The sequence below is a fragment of the Daphnia carinata genome, chromosome 3 (genome assembly GCF_022539665.2).
Source record: "Daphnia carinata strain CSIRO-1 chromosome 3, CSIRO_AGI_Dcar_HiC_V3, whole genome shotgun sequence".
Taxonomy (NCBI): Eukaryota; Metazoa; Arthropoda; class Branchiopoda; order Diplostraca; family Daphniidae; genus Daphnia; species Daphnia carinata.
In genome coordinates, this window is record NC_081333.1 from 430126 (window position 1) to 449825 (window position 19700).

General features: G+C 41.0%; 4 protein-coding genes across 7 annotated transcripts; 3 read left to right on the forward strand and 1 right to left on the reverse strand.

The window, feature by feature from the left end:
* Nucleotides 1-233: 233 nt before the first annotated feature.
* Nucleotides 234-1539, reverse strand: LOC130693070 (uncharacterized). The gene is made up of 2 exons (XM_057516194.2): nt 1415-1539; nt 234-1344 (listed from the first exon to the last, which is right to left on the reverse strand). Exons 1-2 carry the CDS (start codon nt 1433-1435, stop codon nt 877-879), a joined length of 489 nt encoding a protein of 162 aa, XP_057372177.1. The 5' UTR covers nt 1436-1539; the 3' UTR covers nt 234-876.
* Nucleotides 1540-5832: 4293 nt separating this feature from the next.
* Nucleotides 5833-12968, forward strand: LOC130693067 (uncharacterized). Its single transcript, XM_057516191.2, has 3 exons — nt 5833-5888; nt 5957-6537; nt 12949-12968. Exons 1-2 carry the CDS (start codon nt 5865-5867, stop codon nt 6521-6523), a joined length of 591 nt encoding a protein of 196 aa, XP_057372174.1. The 5' UTR covers nt 5833-5864; the 3' UTR covers nt 6524-6537; nt 12949-12968.
* On the forward strand, nt 9697-12379 carry LOC130693057 (mucin-17-like). Its single transcript, XM_057516179.2, has 2 exons — nt 9697-9835; nt 9898-12379. Exons 1-2 carry the CDS (start codon nt 9809-9811, stop codon nt 12217-12219), a joined length of 2349 nt encoding a protein of 782 aa, XP_057372162.1. The 5' UTR covers nt 9697-9808; the 3' UTR covers nt 12220-12379.
* Nucleotides 12735-19503, forward strand: LOC130693049 (uncharacterized). 4 transcript variants are annotated; one of them, XM_057516163.2, is made up of 12 exons: nt 12735-12917; nt 12983-13594; nt 13704-14011; nt 14092-14689; nt 14776-15031; nt 15109-15474; nt 15540-15665; nt 15725-15951; nt 16015-16807; nt 16872-16985; nt 17055-17285; nt 17387-19503. In XM_057516163.2, the coding sequence occupies exons 4-12, from the start codon at nt 14448-14450 to the stop codon at nt 19457-19459; spliced, it is 4428 nt and encodes a 1475-aa protein (XP_057372146.1). In that variant the 5' UTR covers nt 12735-12917; nt 12983-13594; nt 13704-14011; nt 14092-14447; the 3' UTR covers nt 19460-19503. The 4 variants fall into 4 exon arrangements, with proteins under 4 accessions (XP_057372146.1, XP_059350589.1, XP_059350587.1 ...); XM_059494606.1 differs by having other exon boundaries at nt 14092-14385; nt 14459-14689; nt 16872-17285; XM_059494604.1 differs by having other exon boundaries at nt 16872-17285.
* Nucleotides 19504-19700: the final 197 nt, after the last annotated feature.

Below are 19700 nucleotides of genomic sequence, written 5' to 3' on the forward strand. Positions count from 1 at the left end.
AACAAAAACTGCTCCTCACAATAGCAAGGGGCATTGCGAAATCTCACGGGTTCAAACCCACATACAAGCACGACACGATTGTTCTCACAAACGCATTCATCTGAAATACACGTCGATACGTCCGTAACAGAGAATCCTATCTTCTACACTTTAGACAGGAGAACTGTTTAAAAACTGTAGGGGATTTTTTTCATATTTCTTTTTAGAATGTAACCAAGAAAATGATGAAGGTCTTTCGTCATAAGTGGTGTATTATTATAGAACAGGTACAGCTGGCAAAACAAGGCAAAACAGATATCGGATGAATCTCGGGGATGTATTTCGAGAGAAACTTTCACTTTTTACTTAATAAAAAAACCTCTTTTTTACGTGAAAAGAGAGCTTTTGTACTTCGTGTTCACCGAGTTCCATGACCATATATTATTCACTGCTTAATTGCTTCGTCCTCCACAGTTATCGATCTCATTTCTGTTCTTTCTTCGTGGAGGAGGCCAGAATACAAAAAGGAAAACTTCTAACGTTTTTTTTTAAGGCGTCTTAGTTTATGTAATAAAACGACGCTACACACCTCAAAGAAGAAATCCTCTCTAATATCCCGCGATCAAACAAGAAAAAGAGAAAGGCGTACCATTCAAAAACTATTTTTTTTTTTGAGGAGGAGGAGGGAAATGAAGCGCATCGTTTGCCAGGTGTCAAAAAATGGCTGCCGCGCTCTCACGTTTCCCTTCCCTTCAAAGAATCCCAGATGCTGGAACATCCGTCTGATTCTCCTCTTTCAAAAAAAAAAAAAAAAAAAAAGAGTCTTCTAAAGAAAAGGGTAAACCCACCACGTACATAAAAAAATTTTTTTTAGAAAATAAAAAAAAAGGGGTCCGACTACCACCAGCGTCTGTTTTCACGAGATTCGAACGAATCATTTTCATCGGAATGGCGCACGTTCCATCTGGTTTGTTGTTGTCGGACGGGAACAGCTGCTGGACGGTTCCACGCGTTGCTGCCCTGAAAGTTGTTAGTGACGGAGTGCCTCTGAGCCCGCGGTAAAACGGAGCGATGACGGAACCTGGACTCGGACGATTCGATCGAATTATCTTCGATGGAGTTGTCGAAATTGATCCTCCATCTGTTCTGTTGTTGCGCAGCTGCCGGCCAGCCCCATGCGTTGTTGCTTCTGGCCACTACCGGATTGAAGGCGGAGAACGAGGTGTGTGGCTTGTGAACATTGCGGCTGACGGACGGAGTGCTCTGCCTGAAACGGCTGGCCGACGCAGCATTACGGAAATAGTACGTGTTTTGCGCTCCGACGCCGCTATCCATCAGCATCACGGCCACACTTGAGACGACGAGCTTTAAAAAAAAACAAAAAAGATGATAAGTGAATTAAATGTTTTTAAAATAAAAATTAATATTAGTTTACCAAGGCAGAGTAGCTCAACATGTTGTAGGAGAAGTTCGCTTGGATTGAAATGCACAAGAGGAATGATGTCTTGGTCTTTGGTGGGCATCCATTTTTATAGGATGGTAGGAGCCCGACCGCCGAGACCTCGAAGCACAGCGACACGCAACCTGAAAATATCCTTGAACAAAGAAAACAAAGATTCTCACTCCAATGGCTCTCAACGTTCGGCAACTTCTTTGGCGGGGGCGTGTAGTTTGACATCGAACTCCTCTCTCTTTTTTCTTTTCTTAGCGTTTAGCGTTCCCCTTGAAAATGGTCCGACCTCCTCAAACGTCTTCATTTCTCGTTCATTTCTTGCTCCTTTTTAATTGAATAATCATCAAATATTCATCGAAATGAATAAAAGTCTGAATTTTTAATCGTTGCGTTAGTCGAGCGTGAAAAGCCAATCATGTCAATCTGCCATCCGCATCGATAAACCGCCGTTACGCACTTGCGATCTCGTTAAACGATCCCGATCCAAGCATTGAAACTTACCAGATGTTAAACTCAATCGACAGGTGCTGTTTTTTTTGTTTTTTTTGCATTCAATTCAACTGAAGAAGAAAACAATGAGTCGACGTTGACGGAATGCAATGATGAGTTTCCGTTCGTCTTTTAGTGCTTTCAAGGAAGTTTCCAATCTCGTGCGTTTCCCATTCGCACGATGGATGACCCGAATGCCGAGATGCATGACTACTCATCCTCTCAAGGCCGCGTGAAAAATATATATTTTTTTAAAATCATTTTAATGTCTCTCTTTCCATTGCGGCAATGCTACCGCATTTAAAAAGAGATTACGCCAAAGATCGTACAACATTTGTAGAACACGGTGGTTTTTGATTGCACCGCACAACGATTATGTCTTAAAATTTAAGGCGGCGCCATTTTAAAAAAATACAACTTCAAAACTGAGTTAGTTTAATACACCATTAATTTTTTTTTTTAACGGTTATCTTCAAGGTAGACGTGTGGGGTGATGATAAGTCAATAAGGTCATCCAGTTTCGCAATTGCGTCTAAAAATGGTAGCGAAACAAGTTGGGCACGAGGGGAGAAGGTACATTCCAATTAAAATTGTGCGTACGTGCCTAGTCGATAGCCCTGATGAGATGAGAATTTCATCATTTGAAAGGCGGCAGAGCCTTCCATCAAATAAGCCAGAGATTGTATGTATATATACAGCATATATTACGGTACAATTATTATCTGTACATGTTCAAAAAGGACGTCCTATATAATTAGGACCCCACCCGTCGTTTCAGCTCCACACGTACGCAAAGAAGAAGATTACATTTTTATTCAGGCCACTTTGAATATTCGTGAAAGTATTTCTTTGGGATATACTCAAAATTCTGCTGAATGACAGTCTATTTTACCTGTGTGTGTGTGTGTAATCCAGTTGGCACAACAAAGCCTGTTAACCGGTGTATGCATGTCCTGACATGACATATGCACTGGTCTAGACTGACACGTTCGGAACCTGTCTGAGATGACCTGAATCGAAAAAAAACCACAAGAAAACGATAAAAGGAGGGGAACGTATTAAAAAAGAGATGTGGTACGGATTTGAATGTGAGCGGAATGGGTTTCAATGGTTTTCTTTCTCTAACTCGAAAAGCTATTAAGAGAAAATGTGCTAAAGCTTAGGACACGTGTCGGCTTGTCGTGAAACAAAGGAAAACGTCAAACTTTCTTTCCCTAATGATTAATGTCTCCAAAACGGTTCATTGTGTGCGTCCATATTTGTGCATCTAATGACGACCTGTAAGAGGAAACAAAAAAAAAAAAACTTGCAGTCCCTTCCTTTTGTTCTGTCAGCTCTTTGACGTTAGAGCGGTAGGTGCCCCTATAGATATAGACTTTTGCTCAATCATGACAGCCGACTTGTTTTGGGATTACTTGCCGTTAAAAGTGAAATGCATTATCATCATTGCTGAATCAAATGCCAGAATTCAGGTCAATTGAAATTCAAATCAGACTTTCATGCTGTGTTCTCGAATGATATTTGCACAGAACCTCGAAATTCTTCTCCATTTTTTCATGGTTAGACCTTTGGTTCGGAGTTGACCAATGGGCTTCATCCGAGTGTTCTCACATATTTTTGCTCGTTGTCCTTACACACATCACTCGGGGGCATCCATCGAAGCTCCTTGGCCTTAGAGCATCCTTATTACATGGCGCTACCCTTTTAAACAACAAACGTATTTTTTTACATGAATTTTAATTGTATCCGATGACCTCGGATGGAAGATAACAGAGCTATACGAGTTAAGGATATGGAGGTGACATCCGAAGAAGATTGTGAAGGACATCCTGATGGTGGAGGGATGGCCGCATCCTAAAGGTGAGCAGTTCATCACGACTATTGTTATTCGTAACCGTCACGAATAGGGAAGGTCATAACCAATAAAATTATACACACTTAGATGTGAATATTAGATATTGTCAAAACAAATAGTTTTTGTTTCTTTGCAATCATTTCCGGATTATGTATGTTGCGGAAGGGAGAAGAAAAAAAAAAAAAGGACCAGTTGTAAGGACGGAAATTTAATGCGGAAGTGAAAGTGAATAAGGACAAAATTCAATGAAAACCAGATCCATAATTTATTACCTTGTTTTAATTGAAATGACCTCGTGTACTCAAAGAAAATTCTAATGTCGTGAAATACAAATAAACGATCATTGATTTAAGTGATTTCTCACGTTTTAAATTGTTTTGAAAAAAAAAACTCAAGCTAAAAAAGTGAGAGTTTATAACTTTGGCAATTATGGACGTGTTTTCCTCCTTCAGTCGTAAGGATGAGTTAAAGGCACGGCGGATGCCTGTCCGCCTTATTTTCACTAATGACTTGACGCATCGTCGCTAGTAGTGGACGAGGCCATGGTGTGCCCGTTGCCCAAGTCAAGACCTTTCACTTGCACTGCTGAGTATAGCAATTATGGTGAAATCAGTTGCTCTTCCTCCACCTTCAAAAATGAATAGCCATCACGAGAATGTGAAAAGCAAGTTTTATTTCACCAACTCCGTTTGAATGACAGTGATTGAACGCTCGCTCCCATTGCTTGTAATCAATTATCTTATGCGTACATACGGCTGTGTTCTATTTCGCTTGAACGTTTTGTTTATCTTGCAATTGTGAAAAGCTTTCGACCAACCTTCAACATGTCGTTTAAACTTTCAAGCGATGCTTCTGAAACGGCAGCTGAAAATGTATAGCGAATAGATCTTCATGATGTGAACTCTTCCCATATACGAATGTGAGTAGGGGAGGGTGGGCGTGGTTGGAACACAAAACTTATTTTTGTTCCGTACGATTACAAAAATCGTCCAAGTAAAGTAAAAAATATATAGATTTGTAGCCAGTTATCTCAGCTACATAACAGTATTTTTTTGGGTGGGTTCGGCAAAGTTTAATATGTGCTATGAGTAAAAAACCGGAGGTACCCCAAGTTGTTTCAATTGCCAATTCTACTCGGCAATTGAAACAGGGCGTCTGGGCAATTGAAACGTGGGTTTTACATAAGAGAGCTCCCGCGTTTTACGAAAAAACTAAAATGACGATATCTCAGAATCAGGGATACTCATTCATTGGAACAAGGTGTTCCAATTGCTCCGACCATGGGTCTTCTCGGAGTTTTAATTTTTATAGGTGATAAAGTTAAGCTAGAAAAAAATTAATGTGATCAACTTATAGCTTAATGAATGACGAATGATTGGAGACCTTTTTTAATGATTTTCTCCATCGTTTTCAGTGTGAAAACGAAAAAATTGTCTGCAAAAAAACAACAAATGGGCAGTCAAAAAACAATTTTCTGGGATAATTCGAAAACTTTTAAATTCTAAAGCCTCAAATTTTTTCTAAAAATGTAGAACCCTAATTCCCGTTAGTTCAAATTTTTTAAACAAAATCTCTTACATACTTTAAGTGGTAGAATTTTTGTTTCAATTGCCGCGTGTTCCAATTGCGCCCACCCTCCCCTATCCAGCCGAGTTTGAGGAACGTTGGACATTGATTCATCACACAGAAAAACAACGGACCAAAAGAAAAACAAGGAAACGCGCCTATGCTATTTAGCATGCTTACACACCGTGAAAATCCCCTTGTTTAATATTCAAAAATATTCACGACTATCAACGGTTTTCTCTTGTTCCTGGATATTATGGAAAGGACGTGCTGTGGCTTGTGCCTAGGTCATCGTTAATCATTTCGACAATTTAGCAATCGAGACCAAGACCACTAAAAGCTAGTTCGATAACCTTGCACGCTTGGTTTTGAATCCAAGGTGATTCCCCCCCGTGGCTTAGATTGAATGCTGCCGGATCTCATTGCTCGACCGGAATCAAATCGTATAAATACGTGCATACCCAGACAGCCAAAGTATTATTCACTCAACGTTTTGCAAAGCCACTGGAGCTACATACAAACATGTGCCGACTTACTTCAACAATGGTATACATCTAACAAACAAAACTATTGATCATTATGTTTTTGCAATTTGTTTCATTCTTTTTCCCAAGATTACCGGAGCCTTGGTGTTGGCAACGCTTTGGAAAGAAACCACTTCTTTCACCATCCATCGATTAAACGACGCCTCCCATCTTGACGATTCCCACGAAACGCTTTTCAACAGACAACACACATCAGGTGCAGCTGTAGGGTTGGCCAGTCTAGACGGCCAACTCAATCACAGCTCAGAGGAGGACGTCCACAGCTCATCGGCGGAACATCGATTAACTAAACGCAGCACTGTTCGTCAGTTAACACCGGAAGAATGGCAACTCATCGTCCAGCACGATCGTTTCGATTCTTCGGAAGAAGTGGACAGGCTCTTCCTCCAGGAAAACATCCAAACCAACGCCGATTTCCAAAGATTCTTGGCCAATCGACAGTGGACCAGAGATGTCAGCGACGAGTTGCAGGGAAGCTGGGAAGTGGAAGACGTCGAGCTGTTAAAGAAACTCTTTGGAGATGCTTGGGAGCCGGTCAAGGATAGAAGGTTCGATCACACGTCAGTCGAAGATCTGATGGAAGTTTGGCTCCATCAGAATAATGCGCAACGATTGCCGCGGGATGAAAGGCTTTAAGCTTCTATGTAGATGTAGTTTTGTTTTTTTTAAACATTTATCGACGTACCTGTTATATCCTATTTTGTAAAAATATGGTGTTGTGCTGTACATTCTCTTTATGCAAATACACAGATCTCCCGCGCCTTTCGATTCAAAATTTGACGTTCACGATTGTCGAGTTATCTGATTTATTCAAGAATGGGGGGGGGGGGGGATTTTCTTTTTCAAATAAATCTTGGATCCGATCTTTCTTTCTGGGCCAACGAAAGTTTTCTTTTGCCAAATAAGAAAAGAAGATGTGCCATAAAGGCAACACTTTGCCAATGCTAACTAGGTTGTTTTCACAACCAATTTTCGATTTTGCATATGAAAATTATGCCATTAAAAAGCCGTTATTGCTTTATTTATGTTCATGATCGGTGTTAGAAGGCCCTAACATTGACGAACGTCTGCAACGAGAAAATGTTTTTATAATATATTTCATTGGATTGGAATGCAAATGACGTTACGCGGCATGAAGTTGGCGAATGTTGAGAAAACAAAAGAGAAACACATATATTTCTTTCGGTATAATCGTTACGGTACAGACATTAGCTTTTCATCTACTAGCGGAACGGAATCAACTTACTTTTTATGCTTCAGGGCTATCGGTCAAAAGATTTATATGGGCCACCAACTATTGTGTGATTTTCATTGGAATTTGTATATGTTTCGTTGCGCAACCTTAGACAATTGTAACTAGTCATGGTGTAGCTACGTTGAAATGAAAACAAGACGGAAACAACGGACGTGTATGGAGGAAGGAGTGGCCAATGACGATCGAAATCTGAAAATTGTATTTTCAAATGATTCAGCTATTTCTTTTTGTATGATATTCCCTTCGCTGAATTTCATTAATTAAAAAATAGTTGAGGCCGTATACATTTTCCAAGGTTAAATATTGAATTAAAATGGATGGAATCAAATCGTGCCAGAATCTTCCTTTAAATCATGCATCGAACTGTACCTCTAAATAGCTGCAATCCGAATAGACCTATCCCATAAGTTTTAATTCGATTTGCATACGAAATGTGACGTAACAACGTAACAAAGTTGCCGAAAGAACTACAGGAAATCAAGTGGCTTTCGCTTTCGTTTTCAACCACAAGTTCCAGACATCAGAAACAGATGGCCGATGCTTTCGTACTTTCTCTGGAAGTGGGCGACAATAACAACCTAAACGTCAAACATGTCTCACGATCAATCAGCTGAAATTTACCTGAACGTGTCATACATTTAAAAAAAATTCGAGTGAAAGTGAGTGTGAAATAGAAGAATATGTTTATGGGTTTTTGAATCCATTATATCCTGCGTGAGTAGTCCATCACTTGCCTCGTTTGCATTCTAAATTGCATTAGAATTTGGCCGCATCAAACGGGACTGCTTGGTATTTGATTGAACTCAATTGAATCAAATTTGAAAAACAAAAATTTTGACGTTGGTGGCCTTGAATGCCTCGCGGCCATGCATCCAAAAATACGCGTGAAATAAAACGTGAGCCGATCGTTTGCGTCCTCGGCCGTTTTCCTCCCCGTTAAAAACCGTTCGTGATGTCGATAATAGGGACGTCCATTAAACGTCCCGTTGGAAGCTTCGATTAATATACGAACTTCACGAAACAGATGTAATCTCATTCCAAAAAGGATTTTTCGTCAACAACGTACAGTATCTAAACGGCCATCACAATCAGCCTGCCAAACTCAAATACCATAAAAACGATGATTAGTAAGATAGGGGCCGACATTGTAGCCTAAACAAGTTGGACACCGTGACCAGCGATAAGAACAACAACAGCCACAGTAAGTTTCGTGCATTTGGACAAGTTACTTATATCCGTCGATCAACTTACCTGTATGAATGGCAGCAAGTTGTCAGATGGACAACGCCCATTGCGCCACGTCTTGCATAATAAAATCGTACCTATATATTTTTGGCAAATGATCCGTGTCCTTTTTTATTCGTAAAAAAATTCGGCGTTATTGACTTTTCCTTGCCACTCCCAATACCTGAAATCTGCCAGAGGGTCTCAGTCCCGACCTTGTTCGTAAATTTTCTTTTCACGCCTTTTGTTTTTCAAACGGCGGCATTGAGGAAATAGTTAAAACACATTTATCGAGCATATTTTGCGCATCTTTTCGGCCGTGCTCCACTAACCCAGAAAAAATGTGCACGTGTTTATACAGCCTATAGGTGCGCTTCTACATGCTCACCTTTGACTCTATATACAAATCTCATTTATGTAGACTTGGATGGTTATTTGGCCAAAACGAAAGCTTTGCAGTTTCTATCCGATATTGTTTAGGTCACGGTGTTCCAGTTTCCCTTTCACTTTGTCTTGCCGCATTGGAAGCCAAACTTGTCCTCATTTCCACCGAAAAAAAAAAAATTCAAAACAAAACACGCATGTTTAAAAAGGTTTTAGGCTATGCATTATCGTTTTTTTTTTGAGGACGAAAAGAGTTGACCACTTGTACCAATAACATGTCGGATATCCTTAAAGGTGGGAAAAAATGTCTGTAAGCCAAAGGCAAGTCTGTCGTAAGGATGTACTGACTTACATTCCAGACAGCAAAAACACGTGTAATTTTGTATTCCTCAACAAGGGCGAGGTTCTGATTTCATATTTCACCCGCTTTCGAAGACCAGGTGATTTCCTTTTCGCTACACCTTTTGGAGAGCACACTGAAATGATATGCAGGCCAGGGATTTTTTTTAATGGTAATTAGAACACTCGACTATTGTAATTGGGTTTATCCATTAACTCACGAGTTTAGCATGAAATCATTGGCGGGGGCAAGTGTCAAGTGGGTCGATCAAACAATTATCGAAGAACAGGTAGCGTTCGAAAACGTACCTGACTTTCTTATGTCTCGTCATGTTTGATACCGAACGGTGTCAAGTTCGTCCACGACTATGTATGGAGAAAAAAAAAATAAGGTCTAACGTAACTCGTTTGCTCTTTTTAATGTCTTTATGGCGACTTCTTCGTTACGGAATCCTTTAAAACCTGTCGTAAAGTAAAAGAAAAAAAAAAAAGATTTCGAATTGGATGGCCAAGTCATTGTTCTGTTAAAGTTGTTGTGTGGAGTAAAAGCAAACCGACGTGGCAAATAGCCTTGCAGTAGCCCAAGGTCTTTTTTGATTTATTTGATTTCTCGGCATGGTAGTGTGTTCCAGCGAATCGCATATATAGGTGGTCCACCTGCGGACACTAGCGTTATTCTTCCAGTTTTTGCTAGAGTGACAACTACTAACACAGTCATCATGCGTCTTTTCAGCAGCATAATAATGGTATGCAAATCAAATGTAAATGCCAACACTCTCATCATTTTTGCACATTTTTTCCAAAACAGTGTCTTGTCGGAGTGATGCTTTTCGCGCCCAGTTACACCGATGCCAATGCATTCGCAGCCCGAAGAAACGGTGCAAAAACAGAAGTTGAAAGCACTTCGTCTGCGGCCGTGCCAGAAGAAGCACCGGCTGTTAATCCTAGCCAAACGACGTCGAGGGGTAAGATCAAGTTCCACATGAAGACGTTAGCCAATGTTGCAGAAGTTGCAGTTCGAAGACCACGAATTAATCGCGTACGATCGACCACCGTTCGCCCTAACATCGTGTTCAGAGATTCACTTGAACAGGACGTTTCCCTGGAAGATCTGAACATCAAACCGATCAAAACGATCATGAGGACATCTACCACCCCGAGACCCATTTTTGCAGATTCTCTGGAAAACGATGACATTGCCATTGTTTTGACAAAGCCGGTGGTCAATCGCAATCCAGTTGCTGCTACTCGATTTAATCGTTTCCGAACGACAACTGTCCCGACCTCCGTTACGAGAGATTCATTGGAACAAGATGATGACGCAATTGTTTTGGCACTGAAACCAGCTGAACAAACAAGTTTGCCGGTCCGAGGTCGTTTTAATCGCATCAACTCGGCTTCTAGAGTTTCTGTTGAGAAGAACGATGTATCTTTGGAAGATTTGATTGTCGTAGCCAAACCTGTGTTAAATGGAGCTCTGTCGGCATCGAGAACCAGAGGCAGGATCCAAATGAAGAGCTCACTTGATTCAATTTCACCTAGCACTAGCACTGAAGCTCCAACAACTCCAGTAGATGTTACCGAGAAAATCGACATTTCATTGGATGATTTGGAGAAGACGACGTTCGATATCCCAACAACAACGATGGTAGTTACAGAAGTTGAAACAGCTACCACTGACGAAACTGGAACTACACCGATGCCAACAATCCCAATTTCACTGCAGTCTGATGAACAAGACGATGTGTTGTTCATTACAGATAGAACGACAGTACCACCTGAACCAACCAACGATGCGATCGAAACAACGGCCACTGTTGTTCAATTAACCACTCAATCTGATGAGCAAATGGATTTCGAACGAGTAGAAAAACTGGCTGTAACACAGGACGTGACACAGTTGGATGATCAACTCAGCAATGCAGCCATGACGACCTTAGTTTCCCAGCAATCTGACGAGCGAGATGACTGGACCGTTTCTGTGCCAACGACCACAATGGCCCCAGCTGTAACTCGGTCTCCTCTGGTCTCAAAAGGACGAGGTCGATTGCAATCAGCCACACCCGTCAATCAATCACCCAAGAATCGAGTTAACCGTATACGATTGAATCCAGTCAAGAGTTCCATTTCCACAGATGACCAGCAAATTGGAGTGGTTGCAGAAACCCAAACGGCACCCCGTGCTCCGGTTTCTCGTAACCGATTCAGCCGAATCAGATCGACAACTGCCCGTACTCTGGTTTTGAGAGATTCCGTTGAACAAAACGACGTGTCCCTGGAAGATCTTGTTGTTGTTGTACCAACGACTCGCAGGCCACTCATGGGAAGTCGTTTCAGCCGATTCAGGACAACGACAGCCACTCCGGTTGCCGTAACGGTTGGTCAGGAAGCCCCCACACCAAAAAGCGAAGTATCTATGAACAGGAATCGATTTAGCCGTGTGAGATCGACAACAGCTCGAGTTCCAGTATCCTTGGATTCTATTGAAGACGACATCATTTTATTAACTAATGATTTTAGCAAAATGAAGGCTGGTCAAGTTGCATCGCAACAAACAACGTTGAACAGAGCAAAGGTGATGTCAACGAGCAATCTGGCAATCAACAGAGGTCGAGTTAATCGTAGAAGAACGACAACAACTGCCACACCAATTTTGAGACACTCTGCAGAGGACGTGTCATTGGAAGATGTTCTGAAGGAAGTCGGAAAGACTGGTGAACAACTGCCGGTCCAGCAGCCGGCCATCAGTATCGTCCCTGTCGATCTGGCTGTTACTTTGAGCGAAATTTCTAGACACTCGGACGAACGCGATGACATTGTAGATGTTGCAGTTGGGCCGATGGAAGCCATCGCGTTGGTCGTTGAAGATACTGATGCAGATGTCAGCGATGAAATCATAAGAACGACAACGCTAGATCCAGTTTCCAGCGAGTCTGGAGAAAAGGACGGCTTGACTTTAGTTTTGGTCGATGAAACCGATGTTCCAGCTGTACCGGTAGGATCTTTGCAGATGGTTAACTTGCCCGAGATAAACGACGAAACCTTGCTCGTCAAGGAGTCTGAGGAACTGCCGTTAAGGCAGATGACGAAGCGAGTCAGGATGATTAGAAAGCAAAAATCTCAGATGTAGTAATCTGGAATTTGAACTATAACCGTGTTTCTGTACATGTCTATGGCCTCGTCCTATTGTATACTATGATTCCCCATTATGCGTTTTGTTTAAGCAGAACATGTTTTTCAGTTTTTTTGTATGTGAGATGTCTTGTCACTATTACAAGTACTGCAGCCAAGTTACTCGCTCTTGTCTTTAAACGCGTTTTAGGGGCATTTCAATCGACGATGGGAAAGTTTTGATCATTTCAACCACTTTCGCTTGCTCCAAATGGCAAGTCAAACGTATTACCAGAAACCTTTAATCAACCATCGATATGACATTCTCCATCTTCGCCGCCCTTGATATCTGTGTCGGTGAAGGGGCGGATAAACTGAAGAGATTTGCACCACTTGGAAATTTGATGAACTTAAAACAAACATATCAAGCAGTTTTTGCATAAAAATAAAAAACTTACGATTTCCACCGCCAGGTGAATTCACGGGAAGTGATGGAGCTTAACGGTTGTATCAAACGTTGGTTGTGGTGGTGAATACTGTATTTTATTTCGCTTTCTCTTTGAACGATTTGGTTTAATTTTAATAATTCCTGAGATGTTGCTTAACACTAATCCCTTGGGTAGTCTTAGAATCCAGTTAGGAAACAGTTAGCTCATCCCCGTTAAACGGCTCTTACCATCGACTTACCATTGCATATTTTTGGTAATAGCCGGTTGGGTATGAATGATACTAGTGTGCACTGAGACAGTGTTTAACGTTTTTACTTTTTTATTACCATGTAGACTTCGGTTAATATCGCATGTACGTTATCAGTCCCATCATCCTCCTGCAATGAACATTTGGGATTAGTACCGAAACCGTAATACCATCTAGAGAGTTTCTGAATTCCTGTCAAGCCCATCTCTGGCTGTTGTAACTCACTGTGTCCTTCATCGGAGTTAATGGTTCTCATTAGTTTTCTAGGTAATGAAATTAGTCATGAAGGTTTGTAACTACAATTTTATCTTATGCAAGTGCATCAGTTCTGTATACAAATACTAGTTATTAGGTACCAAATTTTTTATTAATTTTTCTCAGCAGCTGCTCATCAAATTTTTCTATTGAGACCATTTGCCAAAATGTGGATTAATTTTGCTATTGACGTCAGCCCTGCAACCATCTTTTTATGGGTGCAAAGGATATCTAATGTGGATTCTACCATTGGCCACTTAACCTTGGCCATTGATCAGGTGACTGGCCTTGGCTACGTGGATCTTAGGTCACATAGTGGGAGTTCCACCTGGTGATGGTGGTCTTATACATTGAACTTTGGACGTTTGACACTGCACTTTGGACCGTGGACGTCTGTGCCGGCTAAAGCGTATATTCTTGCGTGGATCAACAAGGGCGTGAATGTAAACAGTTTTACGGTTTTAGTACTAACATAAATGTTTATCTTTCAGGTGTATGCATGTGTATCTTGCAGTGATAGATGATGTCAAATCAGAATTTTAATTCATGCAGGGAAGGTTCTTTGGCGGCCGTTTGGGTCAAACAGAAAAACATGATTGTGTTACAGAATCAGGTACGTTAATGATATTGTGAAAAGAAGATGGAAAAACTGATTGGCAATAGCACCCAACCCGTCGTACACGTTAGAAATCTTGGCAACTTTTACACGATCAACCGCCTTGAACTGTTGTCACTTTTTCGGTGTTTCCTGAAAGATTTGCCCAAATTGTTAAACGGCAAGTCGGACGCTGCTCTAAGTACCAACGTGTTGCATCCTTTGTCAAGGTGCCCATTTAGTATATACTTGATGGCGTTTCAAAGTAAGTCTAATTTCTTCACAACAAAATGTATTCTATTTCCGAAAACGGTTGAAAAACTTTTTTTTGTTCTCTGTTTTCAGGTAAACTTTTCGGTAAATATAATTATGATTAACGTTAGTAAGGCGCGTTTTGTGGAAGAATGAGTAAACTACGCAGAGAAGCTGAATTGGAAAATGTTTTATCCGTAAATGCGACGAACTAAGGGACAAACAGCCAATAAGAAAGGCGTTACACTATCTTTGTTTATCACCCATTCTTACGTAGGCGATTTATGTAGGGATTTCGTGATGAAATTCACACGGACATTCTGATAAGGAAACGATACGACTCGTTTGTTCTTTTCTTTCCCTTAAAAGCTTATCCTCTGGAGAAAAGTAGAAGTGTTTCTCTTACCGTTCTTACTTAAAAAACGCAAAAACTTTCTTTTCTGTTGAACATGACAAACAGGTGTGGTGCTGATTCCCCTTGTTTCGATGTTATTCAGCTCAGTTCACAATCTGACGGGAACAACGGAAACATTTTCTTTAGTGAACACCTTGGTGAAACATTCGCTATCAAGAAATTTGCGCTCAACTGCAATGACGTCAGCACAGGGGAGCAACATTGGGAAAAGTTAATTAAATTGCGTTATGACCATCTTGTCCAATATCACCAAAATGACATCCATCAAGACACCAGGTAACGATCTTTGTCCGTAATGTGTTAAATCGTTGTAGCTTGTTAAGAAACGACTTGGGATCTTTAAATCTAATGGCTTTTTGTAGGTACTTGGTCATGGAGTTGTGTCAGGGATCAATGCTGGACTATTGCCGTGGAAACCTGGATGAAAATGTAACATCGCTTATCAAAGGCATCGATATAATGTGGCAAATAACCTGTGGCGTAGAATTCTTGCATCGCTACCAAATTGATTGCGGAGATTTAAAGTTGGAAAATGTTTTATTTTGGAAAAGAAATCCAAAATCCAAACGAATTATCGTTAAAATCAGTGGTTACGGGTACAAGGATTGCCCATCTCAGGTATGTAGACTTTATCAACATTCCAGCCAAAGTAGTTTTCATGTCTTTTTTCGCATTAAATTCATTTTTGATTGAAGGATAACATGAAAACCCGGCTTGGTAGTTTGTACTATGCAGCTGCCACGAAGGAAGAAACCGTTCCAAATGAGCCTATTACGTTTGAAAGTTTAACTGAAATTGATGTTGAACATAGGGCACTCGCATTAGATTTGATTACATTTCCAACTAAGGCTGAATTGAGGGATTTGGATGTGGCTACGTTACTGCGTCATCCAGTTTTCATTCTTTTGATTGATGAAGGTCGATCGAGGCTAATCACGGAGCTGCAAAAGAATAATGAAATGCGTCGAATATGCAAGAATAAAGACGAACTGGAAAAATGGGAACGCTCTTTGGACAAGAGCAAGATCCCCCATGAAGAATTTGATGATTTAAAAGATATTGTAATCATTCGTGATTGTAAAAGGTCAAAGGAACCGTACCAAACTATGGTCTTGTTCATTTTCAGATGCTTTCGGATAACAGTGACATCACCAAACTGGTTGGTGAGGCTTTCAAAGTTACACCAATGTTATTTTCAAAATACATCTGGCACATCGCCATTAGTTTCAGAGTAAAAAAGGACCAAAATCAGGTAAGAAGAAATTGGCCATCCGATTTTAGTGCCGAGTTTTTCAACCATTTCAGTTTCAGAATCATTCCATTGAGATACAAGAATTCTTGGGGAAAGGACAGTACGCTAAAGTTTCAAAATGTAATTACACTGACGGTAATGGAAACACGTATCCGGCAGCATGTAAAAAATGCAGTCCTAAGCCTGACGCTATTGATGTGTTCAATCGAGAAGTCCAAACCCTTCGCCAACTGAATCATCTGTTCGTCATAAAATACCTGGATTTGGTAGAAAAACAATCCAAGAAGTATACTAGATATTAATTGCCTGTTGGTGTGATAGTTTTAACCCTTTATACTTTGCGGGACAGGTTTATCGTCATGGAGTTGTGCGAAGGGTCTTTAAAGGATTACGTTGAAGGAAAGCTGGAACGAATACCTAAACATTCGTTGGAAGATAAAATCCTTATAAGTCAGGTGGCTCTTGGTATTGCTTACATTCATAGCAAAGATATCATTCACAAAGATTTGAAACTTGCCAATATCTTGCTCTGGTGTCACCCATCAAATTCCAGTTTGGTTTTGTCCAAAATTGCTGATTTTGGATTCGCTAAAGGGCTGAAGCCGGATCAATCACAGTTTAGTGACACTACCCATCCTGGAACGGAAAAATACATGGCACCTGAGCTGCTCAACGCACAAGGCTCTGGATGTCCGGCATCTTTTGCTAGCGACGTTTATGCTTTTGGAATAATCATTGCACGGATAGTTAAGAAAGGTGATCATCCATTCGGTTCATGGTCCGTATGGCGAAAAGCGTCTATGGAGCACGGACTTCTTCCGCAGAATCTTCAAGACCTTAGCTGGGATTTAAAAGATTTGATTCTCAGATTAATAGACAACGATCCGGTCAAACGTCCTAAGATGGCCCTAGTATTGCGCCATCCTTATTTCGTCTTGACGAACGACAGGACCAAGAGATATTTTGTTCATCAGCTGTGGGCTGATACTGGTTTGCTTTCGCAAAGTGAAAAAATTAAGGTGCTTAAGAAAATATTCAGCAGTCAGAATTTGGAGGAATGGCACCGTGTTCTCTCTGATGAGAAGCAGTACACCACTGAAGAGATGGAAACAATGGGCAACACCCTTCAATTCTTCAGAAAAGTAAGTGTATGATTTGTTCCTTGCGTATATCCACATCATAATTGAATCAGTTTTAATGTTTCAGCTGAAACCGGACGTTCAAACAGAAACTGTTTATCCTGAGAAAGAATACACGCAAGACATCAAAGAAGTTATTACATCCGAGTACGATGCCATTGTTAGAAGCCAAATTGATCAGGTTTACTTCATTTGCTTTGTAACTAAACGTTCTTCGGTCAGTGTTTTACGTTTCCCGCACATCCTCCAGGTAAACTCAATTCACGGTATTTCCCGCTACAGTTTGGTGAAACTGATTCAGCGCTCACCAAAACTTCTTGTGCCGTATTTATGGTCACATTTGCACGACATCATTAGCCTTACTAAACCGTCGGGGTCATCAGCAAATGAGGAGCAGAATAATCAAAGGAAGGTGAGCACAGCTGGCCGTACGCGACGTCTGTCTAGCAAAACGGAACCTGTTGCGCGAAGGAATCGCCCGGTTTGTTTGCCTTTACTATTTATTTATTTATTTTTCAAGTTTATAATTTTTTTAATTGCTGGTTATTGTTTCATTAACTATAACTATATACCTGCACACAGATTGTTTCTGAAATTGAATGGAGCAGTTTGTTTTGTGAAGATGAGCTCGTTGACGGATTGTGGAATATGAAATATTTGGATCATTACAACAATTCCACAGAAACAGATCAAGAAATCATTGGATTGGTGGCAAACTGTAACATGACAGAACGCGTGTGGTCGGCGATATTAGACCAACCTGGAAGATATGCCCCATCCCTGCTCGGCAAGATAGTTCAAAGCACTGCTGATAACGGGCCTAAATTGACTCAAATGCTTTTGGAACGGCACGGAGATTTCAAAGAGCTACCGTTGCTATTGCACTTGGCAGCTTGTAATGAGGGTGACCGAGCTGCTGAAATAGTACAAGTTCTTTTGAAACATGGAATAAATCCAAACGCTGTGGACACGGTGGGATTGTATCCTATTCATTATGCAGCTGGCAATGAATCTCCTTCGGCCCCATTGATAACCAAGTTTCTTCTACAACACGGAGCAAATCAAAACGCCACATCGACACTTAATGGTTCCACGCCAGTTCTTTTAGCTGCCTCTAATCAAGGAGATTATTCCAGCGAAATTGTCAAACACATGCTCGACCGCTGGGGCACTCCTAATGCGAATGAGCTAGTAGAAGCTCTCAAATTAGCAGTGGTCAACAGTGGCGACTCTGCTTCGGCATTAGTGGATTTGTTGCTCGAAAGAAAAGGAAACGGAATGATACACAATAATGATGGAAAGACGCTAGCTCATATCGCGGTGTCGAACGAAGGGGTGCACGGTTCAAAAATAATGGAAGCAGTGCTTAAAAGTGGAGTAGAACCTAACAGTCGTGATAACGATCGACGTACACCCCTTCACTTGGCTGCTCTAAAACCAACCTCGAAAACATTTGCTATAGCTAAGGTCCTGCTAGAAAATGGTGGCGATCCTAATGCCATTGACGCAATTGGCAACACTCCAGTTCATTACGCAGCCGCCAACAAAGAAGAACATGCGTATGAAATGTTGAAACTTTTACTGAGCAACAGAGGAAATGACCAAATCAAAGGAAACGATGGGCTCACTCCTGTCCATCTGGCGCTGATCAACATGGGAATTTGCGGAGACAAAATGAGGAAATTAGTTGCCGTCAATGAAGAAAGCGCTAATGTTCGCCTCAACAGCTCTGGAGAAACGTTACTTCATCGTTTTGTACATGTCAGCAATGCTCAACTTAATATTGTTCAATCGATCCTCGACCATGGTGGAAATCCTAATGTAAGAGACAAACAGGGACGCTCACCTCTTCACGTCGCGATCCTAAACCACTCCCATACTGGGCAAACCATCTTACAGATGCTGCTTGAAAAAGGGGGTAATCCTAATCTTGCCGATAAAGAAAAAAGATTCACACCTGTACATTACGTGGCTGATAGCCCCGGAGAAAGGGCAGTTGAACTGATGACGATCCTCCTCGAAAACAAGGGAGATGCGAATACACGTGATAATGAAAAGATGACGCCAGTGCATCTGGCCGCCAGGAATTCGGGAATTTACGGGCCCGGACTCGTGAAAATTTTACTCGATCATGGAGGAAACCCAAATGCTGTTGACATCCATCGAAGGAACCCCCTGCATTGGGCCATAAACAATGAAAATGACGCAATTAGGGAAAAGACGATCTTGCTGCTGCTTGAGAAAGGCGGAAATCCTAATGCCGGTGACAAAGCCGGTCGCACACCGGTTTTTTATGTCGTTTGTGATAAACGTAGCAATTCGTTGAATGTATTGAAGCTTTTGGTAAAAAAAGGAGGAGACATTTTCCAGAATGATTGTCATGACATGAATCCAATCCTCCATGCCACTCGAACAGGAAGTAAAGAATACTGTTTGCCTGAAGTAAAAAAGTACCTCACGAAATTGGTTCGCAACACGAAAAATGTTCCGGAATCTAAATGGATGGACGGCCTTGGAAATATTCTTCCTAAATATCTAAAGGTTAATTTTGTCAAGCGAGTTCCGGTTGCGGTTGCAGTTGCATTTGCTATTATTTTTATATCGTTTTTATTATTGCTTTGGTATTCTTTATTTATGTATCTATTTATTTCGTAGTTCCTTGGGTGCTTAATTTGGAGAATCATGCGTGAAAAACTGTGCTGGATAAATATACTGGTTATGTAACATACTCCAACATATTACAGAACTTCACAAGAAGTCGTTTGTGTAATTTGTGTAATGGCATAAAAAGTAAACAAAAAAAAAGGTTGAAGAAACCGTACCTATTGCCAACTAATTTGCTGACAAGGAATTGTATAGAGCTCCACAGTCCTGACGTTATTCCAGTCGACAACAA